A 14763-nucleotide genomic window follows, 5' to 3' on the forward strand; every position below is an offset into this window, starting at 1 on the left:
TTTATTTATTTTGAGACGGAGTCTCACTCTGTTGCCCAGGCTGGAGTGCAGTGGCCCTGTGGCACTATCTTGGCTCACTGCAAGCTCCGCCTCCCGGGTTTAGGCCATTCTCCTGCCTCAGCCTCCGGAGTAGCTGGGACTACAGGCGCCCGCCACCTCGCCCGGCTAGTTTTTTGTATTTCTTAGTAGAGACGGGGTTTCACCACGTTAGCCAGGATGGTCTCGATCTCCTGACCTCGTGATCTGCCCATCTGGGCCTCCCAAAGTGCTGGGATTACAGGCTTGAGCCACCCTGCCCGGCCTGTGCCACATTTTCTTAATCCAGTCTATCATTGATGGACATTTGGGTTGCTTCCAAGTCTTTGCTACTGTGAATAGAGCCGCAATAAACATACATGTGCATATGTCTTTATAGTAGCATGATTTATAATCCTCTGGGTATATACCCAGTAACGGTATCGCTGGGTAAAATGGCATTTCTAGTTCTAGATCCTTGTGATCACCACACTGTCTTCCACAATGGTTGAGCTAGTTTACACTCCCACCAACAGTGTAAAAGCGTTCCTATTTCTCCATATCCTCTGCAGCATCTGTTGTTTCCTGACTTTTTAATGATTGCCATTCTAACTGGAGTGAGATGGTATCTCATTGCGGTTTTGATTTGCATTTCTCTGATGACCAGTGATGACGAGCATTTTTTCATGTGTCTGTTGGCTGCAGAAATGTCTTCTTTTGAGGAATGTCTGTTCATATCCTTTGCCCATTTTTTGATGTGGTTGTTTGTTTTTTTCCTGTAAATTTGTTTCTTTGTAGATTCTGGATATTAGTCTTTTGTCAGATGAGTAGATTGCCAAAATTTTCTCCCATTCTCTAGGTTGCTTGTTCACTGTGATGGTAGTTTCTTTTGCTGTGCAGAAGCTCTTTAGTTTAATTAGATTCCATTTATCTATTTTGGCTTTTGTTGCTATTTACTTTTGGTATTTTAGTCATGAAGTCTTTGCCCATGCCTATGTTCTGAATGGTATTGCCTAGGTTTTCTTTTAGGATTTTTTTATGATTTTAGGTCTTACATTTAAGTCTTTAATCCATCTTTAGTTAATTTTTGTATTGTATTGAGTTTAATTTTCATCATGTTTTAAAGCATTATTAACATGATTAATATACCAATACAGTTATTCTAATATTTTTTAAATAATCCCTGCTAGGGTATGGTGATTAGTGTTTTCTACATTATTAATATTAAATAGTTTTGTATTTAATTTTCAAGAGAGTTTTTATAATATTTTGATAATGTAATCACACTGCTCATGGTGCATTATTATGTTGGTGCAAAAGTAATTGCAGTCTTTGATATTACCTTCAATGGCAAAAACCTCAATTGCTTTTGCACCAACCTAATAAATAAAGTCCTCAGTCTTTTCCAAATAAACTACTCTTAAATCAGATTATTCTAGTCATACACTAGTACAATCAATATGCAATCAACATTCTAATTTGATTCAATCTAATAAATGAAGGAAGGCTATATTCATTTCCTCTAAATTTTCTCTCTTTTATTGTAACCTGCCATTCAAGCTAGGAATAGTTTTAGAATATTGGTATGGTTGGCCAAATTATTTGTTATTTCTCCTAGCTTAGTCACCTGTAAAGTTTATTAAAATATATTCTATGGTGTTCATTCAAAATACTGGTAACAGTGCTGAACAAGACCATGAACCAAACTTCCTTGGAGAAGTGTTTTCTACTAGAAATCCAACAGTGCAATCATCTACTTTATGTATTTCCACATTTTCCACAAGGCATCTGAGAGTTGTGTGGTCATGAATATATAATCAGACTATGGCATATGTCTGAACTTCGGCAAGGTCTACTCTTAGTGATTTTCTGTGTAGCCTCTGGGATCACCACTTTCTTTTCTAAGTGCCAATATCTCGTTATTTTTAAAAAATATGTATATACATATTTTATATATATTTTAAAATACATATATGGGCCAGGAGGCAACAACAAATAGATTGCCCTATAGTTTCCCAAAACACCTTTGTCATTTTTTTGGAAGCCAGGTTATTTGTCCATCAGCAATTACTGCTCTTCTCCATTTTTCCTCAAAAATCACTTTCAGCAGTCCCTCAACTATATTCCCCATTTTTTCTTCATTATTGTTAAATAGGCCCAGCTGTGATTTCATGCAATTTTCCTCCATCTATTTTATGGGTTTAAATCTTATAGCCATGTGTGACTCCCATTATTCTATCATTTTTTATTAAAGGTAATCCTTTGGTTAATTTAAAAACAAAAGACGTTATATTGAAATATAACTATCGGCCGGGCGCGGTGGCTCAAGCCTGTAATCCCAGCACTTTGGGAGGCCGAGACGGGCGGATCATGAGGTCAGGAGATCGAGACCATCCTGGCTAATACGGTGAAACCCCGTCTCTACTAAAAATACAAAAACTAGCCGGGCGACGAGGCGGGCGCCTGTAGTCCCAGCTACTCGGGAGGCTGAGGCAGGAGAATGGCGTAAACCCGGGAGGCGGAGCTTGCAATGAGCTGAGATCCGGCCACAGCCCCCAAGCCTGGGGGGCAGGGCAGGACCCCTCCAAAAAAAAAAAAAAAAAAAAAGAAATATAACTATCGCCACACTGGGGAAGTAAACACAAGTTGCACAAACAGTTAGACTTGGACTAGTTATATTGTTTCTAAGGAAAATTACCATCAATGAAAATTAGATACCCTAGTTTTCTGTCCAAGACAGGTAGATACTTGAATATAACTACAAAATAAGTTTCAATCCCTAATGATTTTTTTCAAGTGGTCTTTGGGCATATTTATTTTTATTGGACAAGTGTTTGAATTCAGTTAGTATATTACTTAGCAAAATTCAATCTTTAAAAAAAAAGATTTCAACTGAATAAACTAGAAGTAAGGTATGGATGAAATTAATATAATTTTTAAGGTTAAGTTCACATTTGGTAGTGCAGAGTGAGTTCAAGTTAAATCAATTTTAATGTGTTGATTAGGACATAGTCCTGTCATTCATGTATTTATGGTTAAAAAATTTAAAAACATAGTGTATAGGTATGTGTGTGGAGGGGGGCAATTCTATAGCAACTCCACCCATTTAAAAAACCTTTTCAGTTGTATTCAGACGATAGCTTTTCTGATTCAGTTCACAAGTTAAAACAGCAAAGTGAATGCAGACAATCGAATCAGGGCTATGACTATCAAAACCAACACCTCACATTCTTTCTTGACCCTGGAGAGCACTACACTTGTAGGAGCCAGCTACATACACACAGAGAGGCAAAGTGACATCCTAAGGTAGCCACTACTTTTGCATTGCATTAGGTTAGATGGCTTTTGTTTTGTTTTGTTTTGTTGCATTAAGAATAATCCATGACAGTAAGTCTTGCTAGGCCAATTTTATTCATTCATTCACTCATTCAAACAACAAATACAAAGAGAGTGCCAAGTATGTGCCACACAATGTGCTGGGTTCTACATAAAGAAACCCAACATGGTGTCTGACCTGACGGAAAGTATATCCTCACAGGCAAATGTCATGACTTTAAGAAAAGAACCCTAAGAGATACTGGCATTGTGCATATAACACCATCTCTAATACCCAGGACACCTTCCTATTTGATGGTACTTCCTAGATGTTTTCTTTCCTCTACTTAATAGCTAGGCCTTAGTTGTGATTCCTGAAATATAACACTCATAAGCAGGAGCATTAATTTCATGACTGACAGGAGCACAACAAATACATCTCAGGGCTCGCGTGGCTGACACACCAAACTAGAAGAGATTCACCAAATTTCTTTTTATTTTTGTAACCAAAACGCTTTAGAGATTTGGGTCATTCTCTTTGTAACTTTTAATTATCAAATAAAAAACTGGTTGGGTGCAGTGGCTCTTGCCTGTAATTTCAGCACTTTGGGAGGCTGAGGCAGGTGGATCACCTGAGGTCAGGAGTTCGAGACCAGCCTGGCCAACATGGCAAAAACCCATCTCTATTGAAAAATACAAAAACATCAGCTGGGCCTGGTGGTGTGTGCCTGTGGTCTCAGCTACTCAGGAGGCTGAGGTCAGAGAATCGCTTAAACCCAAAAGGCAGAGGTTGCAGTGAGCCAAGATCACACCACCACACTCTAGCCTGGGCAACAGAGAAGGCTCTGTTTCAAAAGAAAAAAAAAAAAAAGACAAAACTCCAGGGGCGTTTTGTAACTATATAGTGTGAAAGGAAACACTCGCTGATTTACAAAGAAATAAAAAAGTTCAGTTCAAAAAAATTTTTTTATATATTTGCTGAAGCCCAGAGAAAACATGAGAGAGCAAGGAAGCGCTTACTTTTTCACACAGTAAAACACATGTGGCTGCTGCTGTGGGAAGGATTTAGGACAAAACACATAAAATATAGTCAGCTCTCCTCTTCTCCACCCCTGATCGAAACACCAGGGCATACATCTTGAAGACGACATAAAGACTAACCTAATTTTATTTTCCTTCTTCCTTAGTCTTCTCCATGTCAAATTAAAACAAACAGACAGACAAACTAGGAGTAAGAGAAGGGGCAAATCCCTCTGGAATGTAAGGAAAAGCACTTTTCTGCCAAATACAGATTTTATAAAAACCGGTGAATAAAACTGATTTAAAAAGCTATAGGCTGCCCAGGGCTTGAATTGGAAGATACATGAAGTAATAACCTCTGCCTGCCTTGAAAAGCGAAAAGGGAAAAGAGAAAAATTGTAATGTATCACAAATTCTATGACAAGTGTGGCGCCCCATGGGATAGTTATTTGCATTCAATTTTTGTTCTTATATTTGTTTTCTATAAAGTTGAAATCCACAGAATAAAAGCTCTTGGTTTTATAGCAGATCTTTTAAAGGACAAAAGTTTGATTTGTTTTAAATGAAAAGCACACTAGGATTTGTTTAATCAATATTTTAAATTATGACTTATTTTAGAAGCCAAGAAATAAAGATTTCCATTTACATTTTTGCAACTTGTCCAAAATGAATTTAACTCACAGAAAAGTTAGATGATAGTAGTACCAACCTTGTATCTTATGTAAGCATTTAAATGCAGATTGGAAGCTACTAATCATGTCATAAGGAAAGTATTAGAAATGTTTTAATTATTCATTTTTCTCCAATAGTTGGTTTTGTATTATTCTTTCATAAGCCATGAGTATTCAAGAGCCATTTGGCTTAAAATTAGGGGAACAGAGTAAGCAAAAGTAGAATTTGAAGAGTTTTGTATTTTCTTCTCTGACCTTGAGATGAAATGTGAAGGAGAATGAGAGCTATCATACTTTAGAAAGTCCCTAAATCCATGCGGTCTTTAATTTCTGAAGCATTTCTATGTTCTTCAATATCCGTGTGTTAAGTATCAAGGATTGCATTCCGCTTTGTTCCCTTGAGTTTAGCTGAAGGTCATTCCTGGTTTTAGAGATTAAAATCTGAGCAAACTAACTTCTGATGTAGAGAAGAGTTACTATGAACATTTTAAAGTCTGGAAGAGAAGAATTCCACCCTAATCTCCTTATCAGTATCTTCTCTTTGTTACAAGGGTAAATGGCATGTACTACTTTCTATACCACTGTCTAACATAAAATATTGGACTGAAAATGAATATATCTCCTATTATGACCACTTGGATTCAACATGTAGATTTATGCATAGTGACATGTAAATTACAGTGCTCAGTATATTTCTGAAAATCTAATTATAATATATGATGTTTTAATCTTGCAATACAAAGAAGCAAAAAGCTGATCTATAGATTTTCTTGGCGTATATAATTAAATTTCTACCCCAGGATGCATAATTAATGTGTTATTATTTCTTGGTAATTTCAATTTTTGATCATTTTCTTGGTTATAAATGTATAAACTGAATGACAGACAAGTTGTGACTGTGGACCTGCTTTTATGTATACTCTTCACTCTCTCCAGAATCTTAAGGATCTTATTAATCTAATATACCAAAACACAGTTTAAATTTTGCTTTCTCAGCGAGCCTTCCTCGACCAATGCTAACCAAACAGGCCCTTCTCCATTTTTCTCTATTCCAACCACATGTTTATTTTCTTCAGAGCACTTCAAATTTTCAACTAATCTGAAATTCTAGTTATGAGTTACATCAACTGACCCCTAACTACCAACTTCACGCATCCCATTTTTTATATTCTTCCCTCTCTCACTTTTTCACACTGACCTTCCTGGATGTTCCCAGTATGCACGGGAGTTCCCCCTGCTGAGGACATTTCTCCAGGTATCTGCAACTTTGTCTCCTCACTTTCTACAGGGCTCTTCTCAAATGTCACTGACTCAAGAGAGTGTTCCTTTACTAACACATCTAAAACAGCAGCCCCCATTTACAGCACTCTCATTTACCCAGTTTTATTTCTTCTCCTTGGCACTTGTCGTTGTATATGTATGTGTTCAGTGTGTGACTCTCATTAGCATGCAAATGCCATTAGATTTCATTTATTTTGTTCATTAGCACTGGCACAGTGTATAAAGCAATGTTTGGCATAAGTCTGGTGCACAATACTTATTTGTTAAATTAATTAATTAAGCCCTTACTTATCATCCATCTCTTCCATTAGACTCGTAAGGACCACAAAAGCAGAAGCTTTTGTTTCTGGTAGTCCCCTAGCATCTTGCATATAGTAGGTGATAAATGAATATTGAATGAATTAATATTTGCCTCTGTGTGTATTTTAATCTCCCTCTTCTAGTAGGTTCTAATTACAGTGAAAAGTAGAATTATATCTTTTTATCACACCAGTGTGTACCAATCCCATAATAGGTTCTGGCTTATGATAAGTACTCATTAAGTGAAGGATATCAAGGACTAGGACCAAAGTCAACAAGAACTTACAATGACCATAGCCACCCAGAGCCCTTTACAGGGTTGATCTCAGGTCTTAATGGCGATCAAAAAGAGTTTTGGATAGGCACAGAGCCATGAAACTCTGAAATCACCTTGTTCATCCTTTTGGGGCCCAGCCTGGACCTTGAAAAAGCTTACTTCCCAGAGCAGACCCAAGAAGCTAGGTGTAGACTTCTGAGTTTCTTACTTTCAGATGTATCTTTCAAATTTGGAAAGCAGTAAATCTTAATTTTGATCCCTAGCTTTGATTTGTTTGCTTAAAACGTTTGCCCTGAAGACTATATCCATGTATGATGTCAAGGGTAGCAAACAAAAAGTAATTCAATTTTAATATAAAATTTCCACTAAATAGAGCAACCTTGAAAACATCTCTTATCTTCACTTTTCATGCTTTTCATTTGTAAAATGAAGATACCAAAAAATAACTAGCTACTCTAAAATTATAGATTATACATTCAGATTTGCTGGGATGCCCTTGGAAGGCTTTGTCAATCACCTTCTTCCCTTCTTCTCTTTTGCCCACCTGCCACAATTTCTCTTGGTTAAATATCACAGTTTTGGTGAGCTACTGTTACTGATGGGAATCCATCAAGTGTATAAGGGGAAGGCTAGGTTGAGAATCTCTGGCCTATGTTATCACTATCATCCTTTCCATGGCCAAAATACTGTGTATCTATGAAACGCACCTCAGTTCACTAGCAAATCACTATATTTTAACATTGCTTAAGTTACTGCTATCCTGAGTTTACTTACACCAACTAAACATTAATTTTTTATTGTACTGTGAGTCAGGGACTATGGCAGACACTGAGAATTCAAAGATGAATTTAGAAATGGTCTCTTCCCTCAAGGAGTTCCATCCAATAGGGAGACAAACGCAACAGAGTGTGATAAATGCTTTAATGGGGCCAAAGCAGCAAGTCAATTTAAAGCACATCAAAGGTTACCAAAGCAGCCTGGGAGAGAGGTGATCTGGAAAATCTCCCAGTAGGTGACCAAAAACTGAGTCCTAACTCTAATTAATTGAATTACAGACTGCTAAAGCTGCACAGTGTTAGAATCATCTAATTCAAACTCCTGATGTGGCACAGAGAGAATCTGATGTCCAAAGACGCTCATGTATGCAGAGTGAGTATCAGAGTTGCAACTGGGACCCAGATATGTAATACTGGGCTGCCTCTTTTAAAATGCACCTTTTTTGCAGGGAAACTTTTAGAACCTTTTCTTTCATCAGTTTAATAATGAAAGTAATCAATCATATTTTAATAAGGTACAGAGAACAATATTTATATTGACTTTATGCTCAGTGGTGATGCCAATAACCCATCATCTCTTGGTTATAGATTTTCATGAGCTGCTGGTGAATTTTTTCAGACCTATCCACAGGGCAAACCCTGTTTGCCTCCTGAGCTACTCCATGGACGTAATCACACTCAGAAGGACAAGCAGAGTTTGGTTGTGAACAAGAACAAACTTTAAGAATAAATCTTAGTCCGATTTAGCACCTCCTCTCAACAACTGACTGAGGCATCTAAGGGCTAAGGTAAAAACCAAACATTGAAATATTTTTATTAGCAGTAGTAGTGGTAGTATATAAAATGCCCCAAGTATGCAATCTTCTTGGAGTTTTTGCTCCTAATGTAGTCACTTGATTTGGGATGTTTAATGACTGTGATTTTGTAATGGGACAATATAAGAGCGCATCACATTAAAACATAAATACTTGGGAAACCCATAGTTTCTGATAGCTTGCCATCTGTTTAGTTCTTACCGGCAATGGATTTATCCTGCTTAGTGCAGATGATGATATTGTGGGTAAAATCATGGATTATACAATGGATTTCTGAGGTCTTTAACTACTGTTATTAATTTTGCCAGCTTGCAAATCAACATTTTCTAATAGAAAATCAATTACATTTTATTTTTCAACTCTTATCCTAAGAAAGGTTGCTATGGGCACCACATAACATCTGTTATGGCGCCAACAGATTGCGTTAAAGTCACCCACAGTCTCTTCAAATTAAAAACCTCAAACTGAGTTCACTGGCTTTGTCACTGTACTCCCAGCAGGATGCTCTTTTGCCTTGCCCCACCATTCAGTTTAATCCTCTAGAAAGAAAATTTTTAGAGGTACATCGGACTAAATCATTTTTCTTCTGAGCACACCATTTCCAAATGGCCGCCCAGGGTCCTAAATCCGGCGGCTGCGAGAGGGACTAGCGGGTGTCCTCCTCTGCAGAGCCGTGGGACTCGAGCGCCTTCATCACTGGACATTGGAAGCCAGGAAGGAAACCCACACACTCAGGGATAGGTATAACCCCGCACGGGTGCACTAGCGAGGCCCCGATCGCAGCAGAGGTCTCCATCCCTGAGCTTGGTGGGGGCGTCCTGGGGAGGAAGAGAACACTTTCCCCATTCCGGTCAGAGAGCAGGACTGACTGGGTCGCAGGTCAGAAGTTGAATTTTAACCCGACCTGCGCTTTGTCCCCTCGCCTTCCGCAGCCCGGGCGCCGCGGTGGCACCGAGCTGGGAGAGGACGAGAGAGGCTGGCGCGGGAGAAGCCGAGAGTTGCTACCGACTGGGAGCTGGCGGCGGCGGGAGCAGACGCGACCCTCGCCGCTTTCGAACGCGAAGCCGTGGAGAGCCGAGCTCGGCTGCTGGGGCTCGGCTCCCCAAGCTCTGCCTTGCCCTTTCGGCAGAGGGCAGCTCCCTGCCTGCTGCAGCCCCGCCACTGTGCGCCCGGCCGCCCCGGGGTGCGCCCAGCCCGCCCTCCGAGCGGCCGCCCGGACTCCAGCAGTTGGACCGACCCTCGCCCTCCGGCGCCTGGACAAACTTCCTTCCTCCCGGGCCCCCGCGCCGAGCAGGCTGAGAGGCGGCTCCCTCGCCGGTCTCCTCTGGGCTCTGGCCGGGCGAGCTTGCTCTCTGCCCCTCTCCAACCCCGAGCCCCTGGCGCCTAGCCGTCCCCAAGCAGCCGCTCCAACAAAGCCAGAGGCCGGGAGACGACCCGGCGAGGGACTGGGAGTGGCAGCGGGGACCCTAGAGCCAGAAGGAGGCGTCCCCTCGGCGGGGCGAGTACAGTGGGAAGGGGCAGCGGGGATGTAGCGGGGAGAGAAAAGGGAAGAAAGTGTCCTGCTCTAGGCGCGAACGTCTTCCTGGCTCGTCCTCGCTCCCCTTCTCCCCCGGCCCGAGCGCGTCCCGTTTCCCGGTGGGAATTGGCAGGCGGGGGAGGGCGGAGGGGAGAGGGGACGCGGTGGCCTGGCTAGCGAGCCGCTCCCTTACCTCTGTCCAGGGTGAGCGGCTGGACCACTGTCAATGTCGCCATGTCTGCCGTGGGAGCCGAAGTGACGCTCGGCTTCAGCATCAGCAACCGCTCGTAGTGAGAAAAAAAGGAGGAGATTGGGGCGGGGTGGAGAGGGAAGACGGAAAGGAGGGGAGGAGGGGAAGAAGGAAGGTGGTGGTGGTGGAGAAGAAAGCTTGGGTGGGTTGGTAGCCAGATGGAGACGCAACTGTTCCGCGGCGGCAGATCTTTCAGTTGCGGTGCGGAGCTGAGCAGGTATCCGAGAGCGACTGCATCGCCGGGCTCTGGGAGGGAAGGCTCTGCCCTAGAACTTTGCTATTCCACTCCCAGGAGCACTGGGTGGGTGTAGCTGGCGGACTGCTTTCTTTCAACTTTCCACTCTAATAAAATGGTCAGAATATACGTGTGTACATGCGTGTGCGTGTGTGTCAGGGGAAGAGAGATGGAAAGGGGATATGGGGGAGGGAGTGGGAGATGAGTTTTCTCAGATTAAGAGAAATTGCCAATCCAATAATCCCATCCCCTTTCGAGAGAAAATGCTTCAGTGTCAGAAATGTTTGGGATGTAATTACATTTGCAGTTAATTTCTGTTGAAGTTTTTCGGAACGTTGACCTATAACGGCATATAAAGATAACTGACTAAAGGCCAGAGTTCCATCAGTAGATGTTCATTTAGGATCTGAGTATATTGCCTGGGGGAAAAAAAAATAGCAAACCTCTTAAAAGTGCTTCAAAATAAAAAACATGTAGGTAAGTTTCTATCCCTAAGTTTTCTTTTCTTTTTCAAGTCACTCTTAATACATTACCAATTCAGTAAATGTAGCTCAGAAACAAGTAGAGTGTTCAGATTTTCTCCGAATTTTTTACATACCACATCTTGTAAACATGTCCCACTCCCGCCCAGCCACCCAACAACAAAAACTTTGCTCTTAATGTCCAAACTGATTTTGGTTGTCTATCACTTAGCTTGAAAAATATGTGCCTAGCACTTTTCATGTTGATTTCTAACCAGTGGATCAGAGATGCCACTTATTGATTGATTAACAAACACGCCAGGAATTGAGATAGAAGAGTTACATTGCCTTGTGCCACGCCTTGATTTAGGAGTTCAATTTAGTCTCTGACTTCCTGTAGCCTGTAATCTAGTGGGAGATGGTGTTATTAAAAGCTTGACTTTAGAGTCAGTTGATCAGGATTAAATTACAAGAGCCTTCAAATACTGACTGTGACCTCTTCGCCCCAATAAAAAGGCTACTTTCACTATCTTGTCATAGTAGGGATTCATTTCCTGACATAAAGAACCCTTCTATAAGCTGAATAGGGGTGCCTGTGGGTGCAGGATTGGAAATGACAAAGCTGCCTCCATCTTGTTCCCTGTGACAGAGCTGAATTGTTTGGGCTAGCAATAAACTCTAAAAGGCAGATACTGTTTTATAGCAAAATATTTGCATATAATTGATGCCATTTTCTTCTGATTACTGATATGATTTCTGAAGGTCTTTTCATTTTATAGTCTACAATTGAATCTGAAAAAGCAACATTTCACCAATGTGGGAAAGCCAAAGATAATTGACCATATATAGACTGAACAGACCCTAAAAACAAACCTAAAATAGTGGTTCGATATGCTTATTTTTATTTAGTATTTAAGGAAGAATGCTGGTCTTGACATTTGAGTCTCAGTTATGTGCTCTTCGGAAGTCACACAATTTCTCACTGATCCTGTTTCCTCCTCTATCATACAGTGGAAATATCATTCAACCTCACAGAGATTCTGTCATATGAGGAAACAAATTCTACCTGGCAATCTCACTGAGATTTGTGAGGGACTAATGGACCCATACATGTGATTGTGCTTTGAAAACAGTAAAGAATATACAAATTTATTCATACAAGCATACATCCCCTGGAGCCATGTGGTAAGCTCTGTGCTAGGTGCTAACCATGCAAAGATTAATGAGTCAGCCCACTCTCTGCCCAGTCTTGCTTGAGAGACGGTGAGCAAACCATAAACTTCTGTGCAGAAAGTACTCTAAGCATTATTGAAAGGAGGTGCTCTTGGAGGCCAGAGGTTGAAAAAGCAACTTTGGTTTGTTACCATTATTCACATGCCCTGAATTAAGCATCAGAAAGAAGTTGAGATGAGCTCAATGATACCAGAATGTGTTCTAAGCTTTTGCATAAAATTATTAAACCTCACTCAGTAACTGAGGATAAAAGAACATACAAATCCCTTGACTTCTAATGTAGTTATTTTGCAACATCCTTTATTAGGGAATATGTATTTAAGCAGCTTGATTCATCAGCCCAAAAGTCATAACTTGTACCTATTCCAACACAAATCCCTGATTGTGGTGTCAACGAAGGTAGAGTTTTTTTGTCTTTTTGTTTCCTGATGCATCCTCAGGACCAAACATTTCATAGCATATTTCTGGACTTATGCCTTGAGCTTCCTATTTGAAAATTTGCTCTGTCATTCTTTCTCTGTGTTGACTCTGTAGGGTTGTTGTTGCTGTTTTTAAATCAAGATTAAAAGAGAAATTAAGAGGAAGCATAAATCACCATAAATTCATCTGTTATTATTTTTAGTAGTGGAAAGTGCATTCCCTTTAGCTTATGTCTGCACAGGTATAGAAAATTAATAATAATTCATTATCCATTAGAATTTGTTTTTATGAAGAAATAATATCTCTCCAATAATATTTGTGAATTTCTTTTTGAGGCATGCAGGGATATACTTGACTTAGTCAAATGCCAGTTGCTTTGCTCTGTGTATTAACCTGAAAATTGTTAAAATATTTGTTAATTATGCTTTTATCTTAGCTATTTGATTACAAAATCACTACACTCTTTCATTAAATGATATGTAGAAATTTAGTTCAGTGGTAACTATATTTTCATGGAGTTAACTAGTTCAATAAATACTTAGTGAGCACTTATATGTGCCAGACTTGGTGCTAGGTTGGTCTCTCTTGCCCTTTCTTTCCAGCCCAGAAAAGTAGGTATTTTTATGCCATTTTGGAGATAAGTAAACTGAAGCTCACAGAGGTTACACAACTTGCTTAAGAATAGTAGCACCTGGCTTCACCTTCACGATCTCCTGTGATTTCCACTAAGAAACATCACACTCTGTATTTTTTGTTTGTTTGTTTTTTGTTTTTTGTTTTGAGATGGAGTCTCACTCTGTCGCACAGGCTGTGGCGTGATCTCTGCTCACTGTAATCTCCACTCCTGGGGTTCAAGCAATTCTCCTGACTCAGCCTCAGGAATAGTTGGGCCCACCACCACGCCTGGCTAATTTTTGTGTTTTTTGTGGAGCCAGGGTTTCACCATATTGGTGAGGATGGTCTCAAACTCCTGACCTCAAGTGATGCCTATGCCTCAGCCTCCCAAAGTGCTGGGATTACAGGCATGAGCCACCACTCCCGGCCTCATCACGCTTTATTCTATGTTGTTGAAGATTTAGTTATTTCAGCCTTTTATTTCATAGTTCCAGATAAGTATATATACGTATATAAAATCTTTTAAGAGATATATAAATATATATCTATTAAGATATATATCTTTTTTGTTATTATTATACTTTAAGTTCTAGGGTACATGTGCACAATGTGCAGGTTTGTTACATACGTATACATGTGCCATGTTGGTGTGCTTCACCCATTAACTTGTCATTTACATTAGGTATTTCTCCTAATGCTATCCCTCCCACCTCCCCCTACCCCATAACAGTCCCCTGTGTGTGATGTTCCCCACCCTGTGTGCAAGTGTTCTCATTGTTCAGTTTCCACCTGAGTGAGAACATGCAGTGTTTGGTTTTTCATCCTTGCGATAGTTTGCTCAGAATAATGGTTTCTAGCTTCATCCATGTCCCCACAAAGAACATGAACTTGTCCTTTTGTATGACTGCATAGTATTCCCTGGTGTATATGTGCCACATTTATTCAATCTTGTCTATCACTGATGGACATTTGGGTTTGTTCCAAGTCTTTGCTATCATGAATACTTCCACAATAAACATGTGTGCATGTGTCTTTATAGCAGTATGATTTATAATCCTTTGGGTATATGTCCAGTAATGCATTGGCTGGGTCAAATGGTATCTCTAGTTCTAGATCCTTGAGGAGTCACCACACTGTCTGCCACAATGGTTGAACCAGTTTACAGTGCCACCAACAGTATAAAAGTGTTCCTATTTCTCCACATCCTCTCCAGCACCTGTTGTTTCTGACTTTTTAATGATTGCCATTCTAACTGGTGTGAGATGGTATCTCATTGTGGTTTTGATTTGCATTTCTCTGATGGCCAGTGATGATGAGCATTTTTTCATGTGTCTGTTGGCTGCATAAATGTCTTCTTTCAAGAAGTGTCTGTTCATATCCATTGCCCACTTTTTGATGGGGTTGTTTGATTTTTTCTTGTAAATTTGTTTAAGTTATTTGTAGATTCTGGATATTAGCCCTTTGTCAGATGAGTAGATTGCAAAAATTTTCTCCCATTCTGTAGGTTGCCTGTTCACTCTGATGGTAGTTTCTTTTGCTGTGCAGAAGCTCTTTAGTTTAATC

The 14763-nt window shown here is 40.3% G+C and overlaps 1 protein-coding gene and 1 long non-coding RNA gene across 2 annotated transcripts in view; one reads left to right on the forward strand and one right to left on the reverse strand.

The window, feature by feature from the left end:
* Nucleotides 1–10444, reverse strand: part of LIN7A (lin-7 cell polarity scaffold A) — a 158191-nt gene extending 147747 nt beyond the window's left edge. The window contains exon 1 of the mRNA XM_017870448.1: nt 10180–10444. Within this exon, the coding sequence (XP_017725937.1) occupies nt 10180–10261 (82 nt within the window). The 5' untranslated portion in view covers nt 10262–10444. The remainder of the gene's footprint in view (nt 1–10179) is intronic.
* On the forward strand, nt 9984–10514 carry LOC108528586 (uncharacterized). Its single transcript, XR_001885216.1, has 3 exons — nt 9984–10105; nt 10190–10276; nt 10424–10514. It is a non-coding gene; the product is annotated as an uncharacterized LOC108528586 (long non-coding RNA).
* The last annotated feature ends 4249 nt before the right edge of the window (nt 10515–14763 follow it).

The sequence above is a fragment of the Rhinopithecus bieti genome, unplaced genomic scaffold (assembly GCF_001698545.2).
Source record: "Rhinopithecus bieti isolate Rb0 unplaced genomic scaffold, ASM169854v2 scaffold_5387, whole genome shotgun sequence".
NCBI classification, from domain to species: domain Eukaryota; kingdom Metazoa; phylum Chordata; class Mammalia; order Primates; family Cercopithecidae; genus Rhinopithecus; species Rhinopithecus bieti.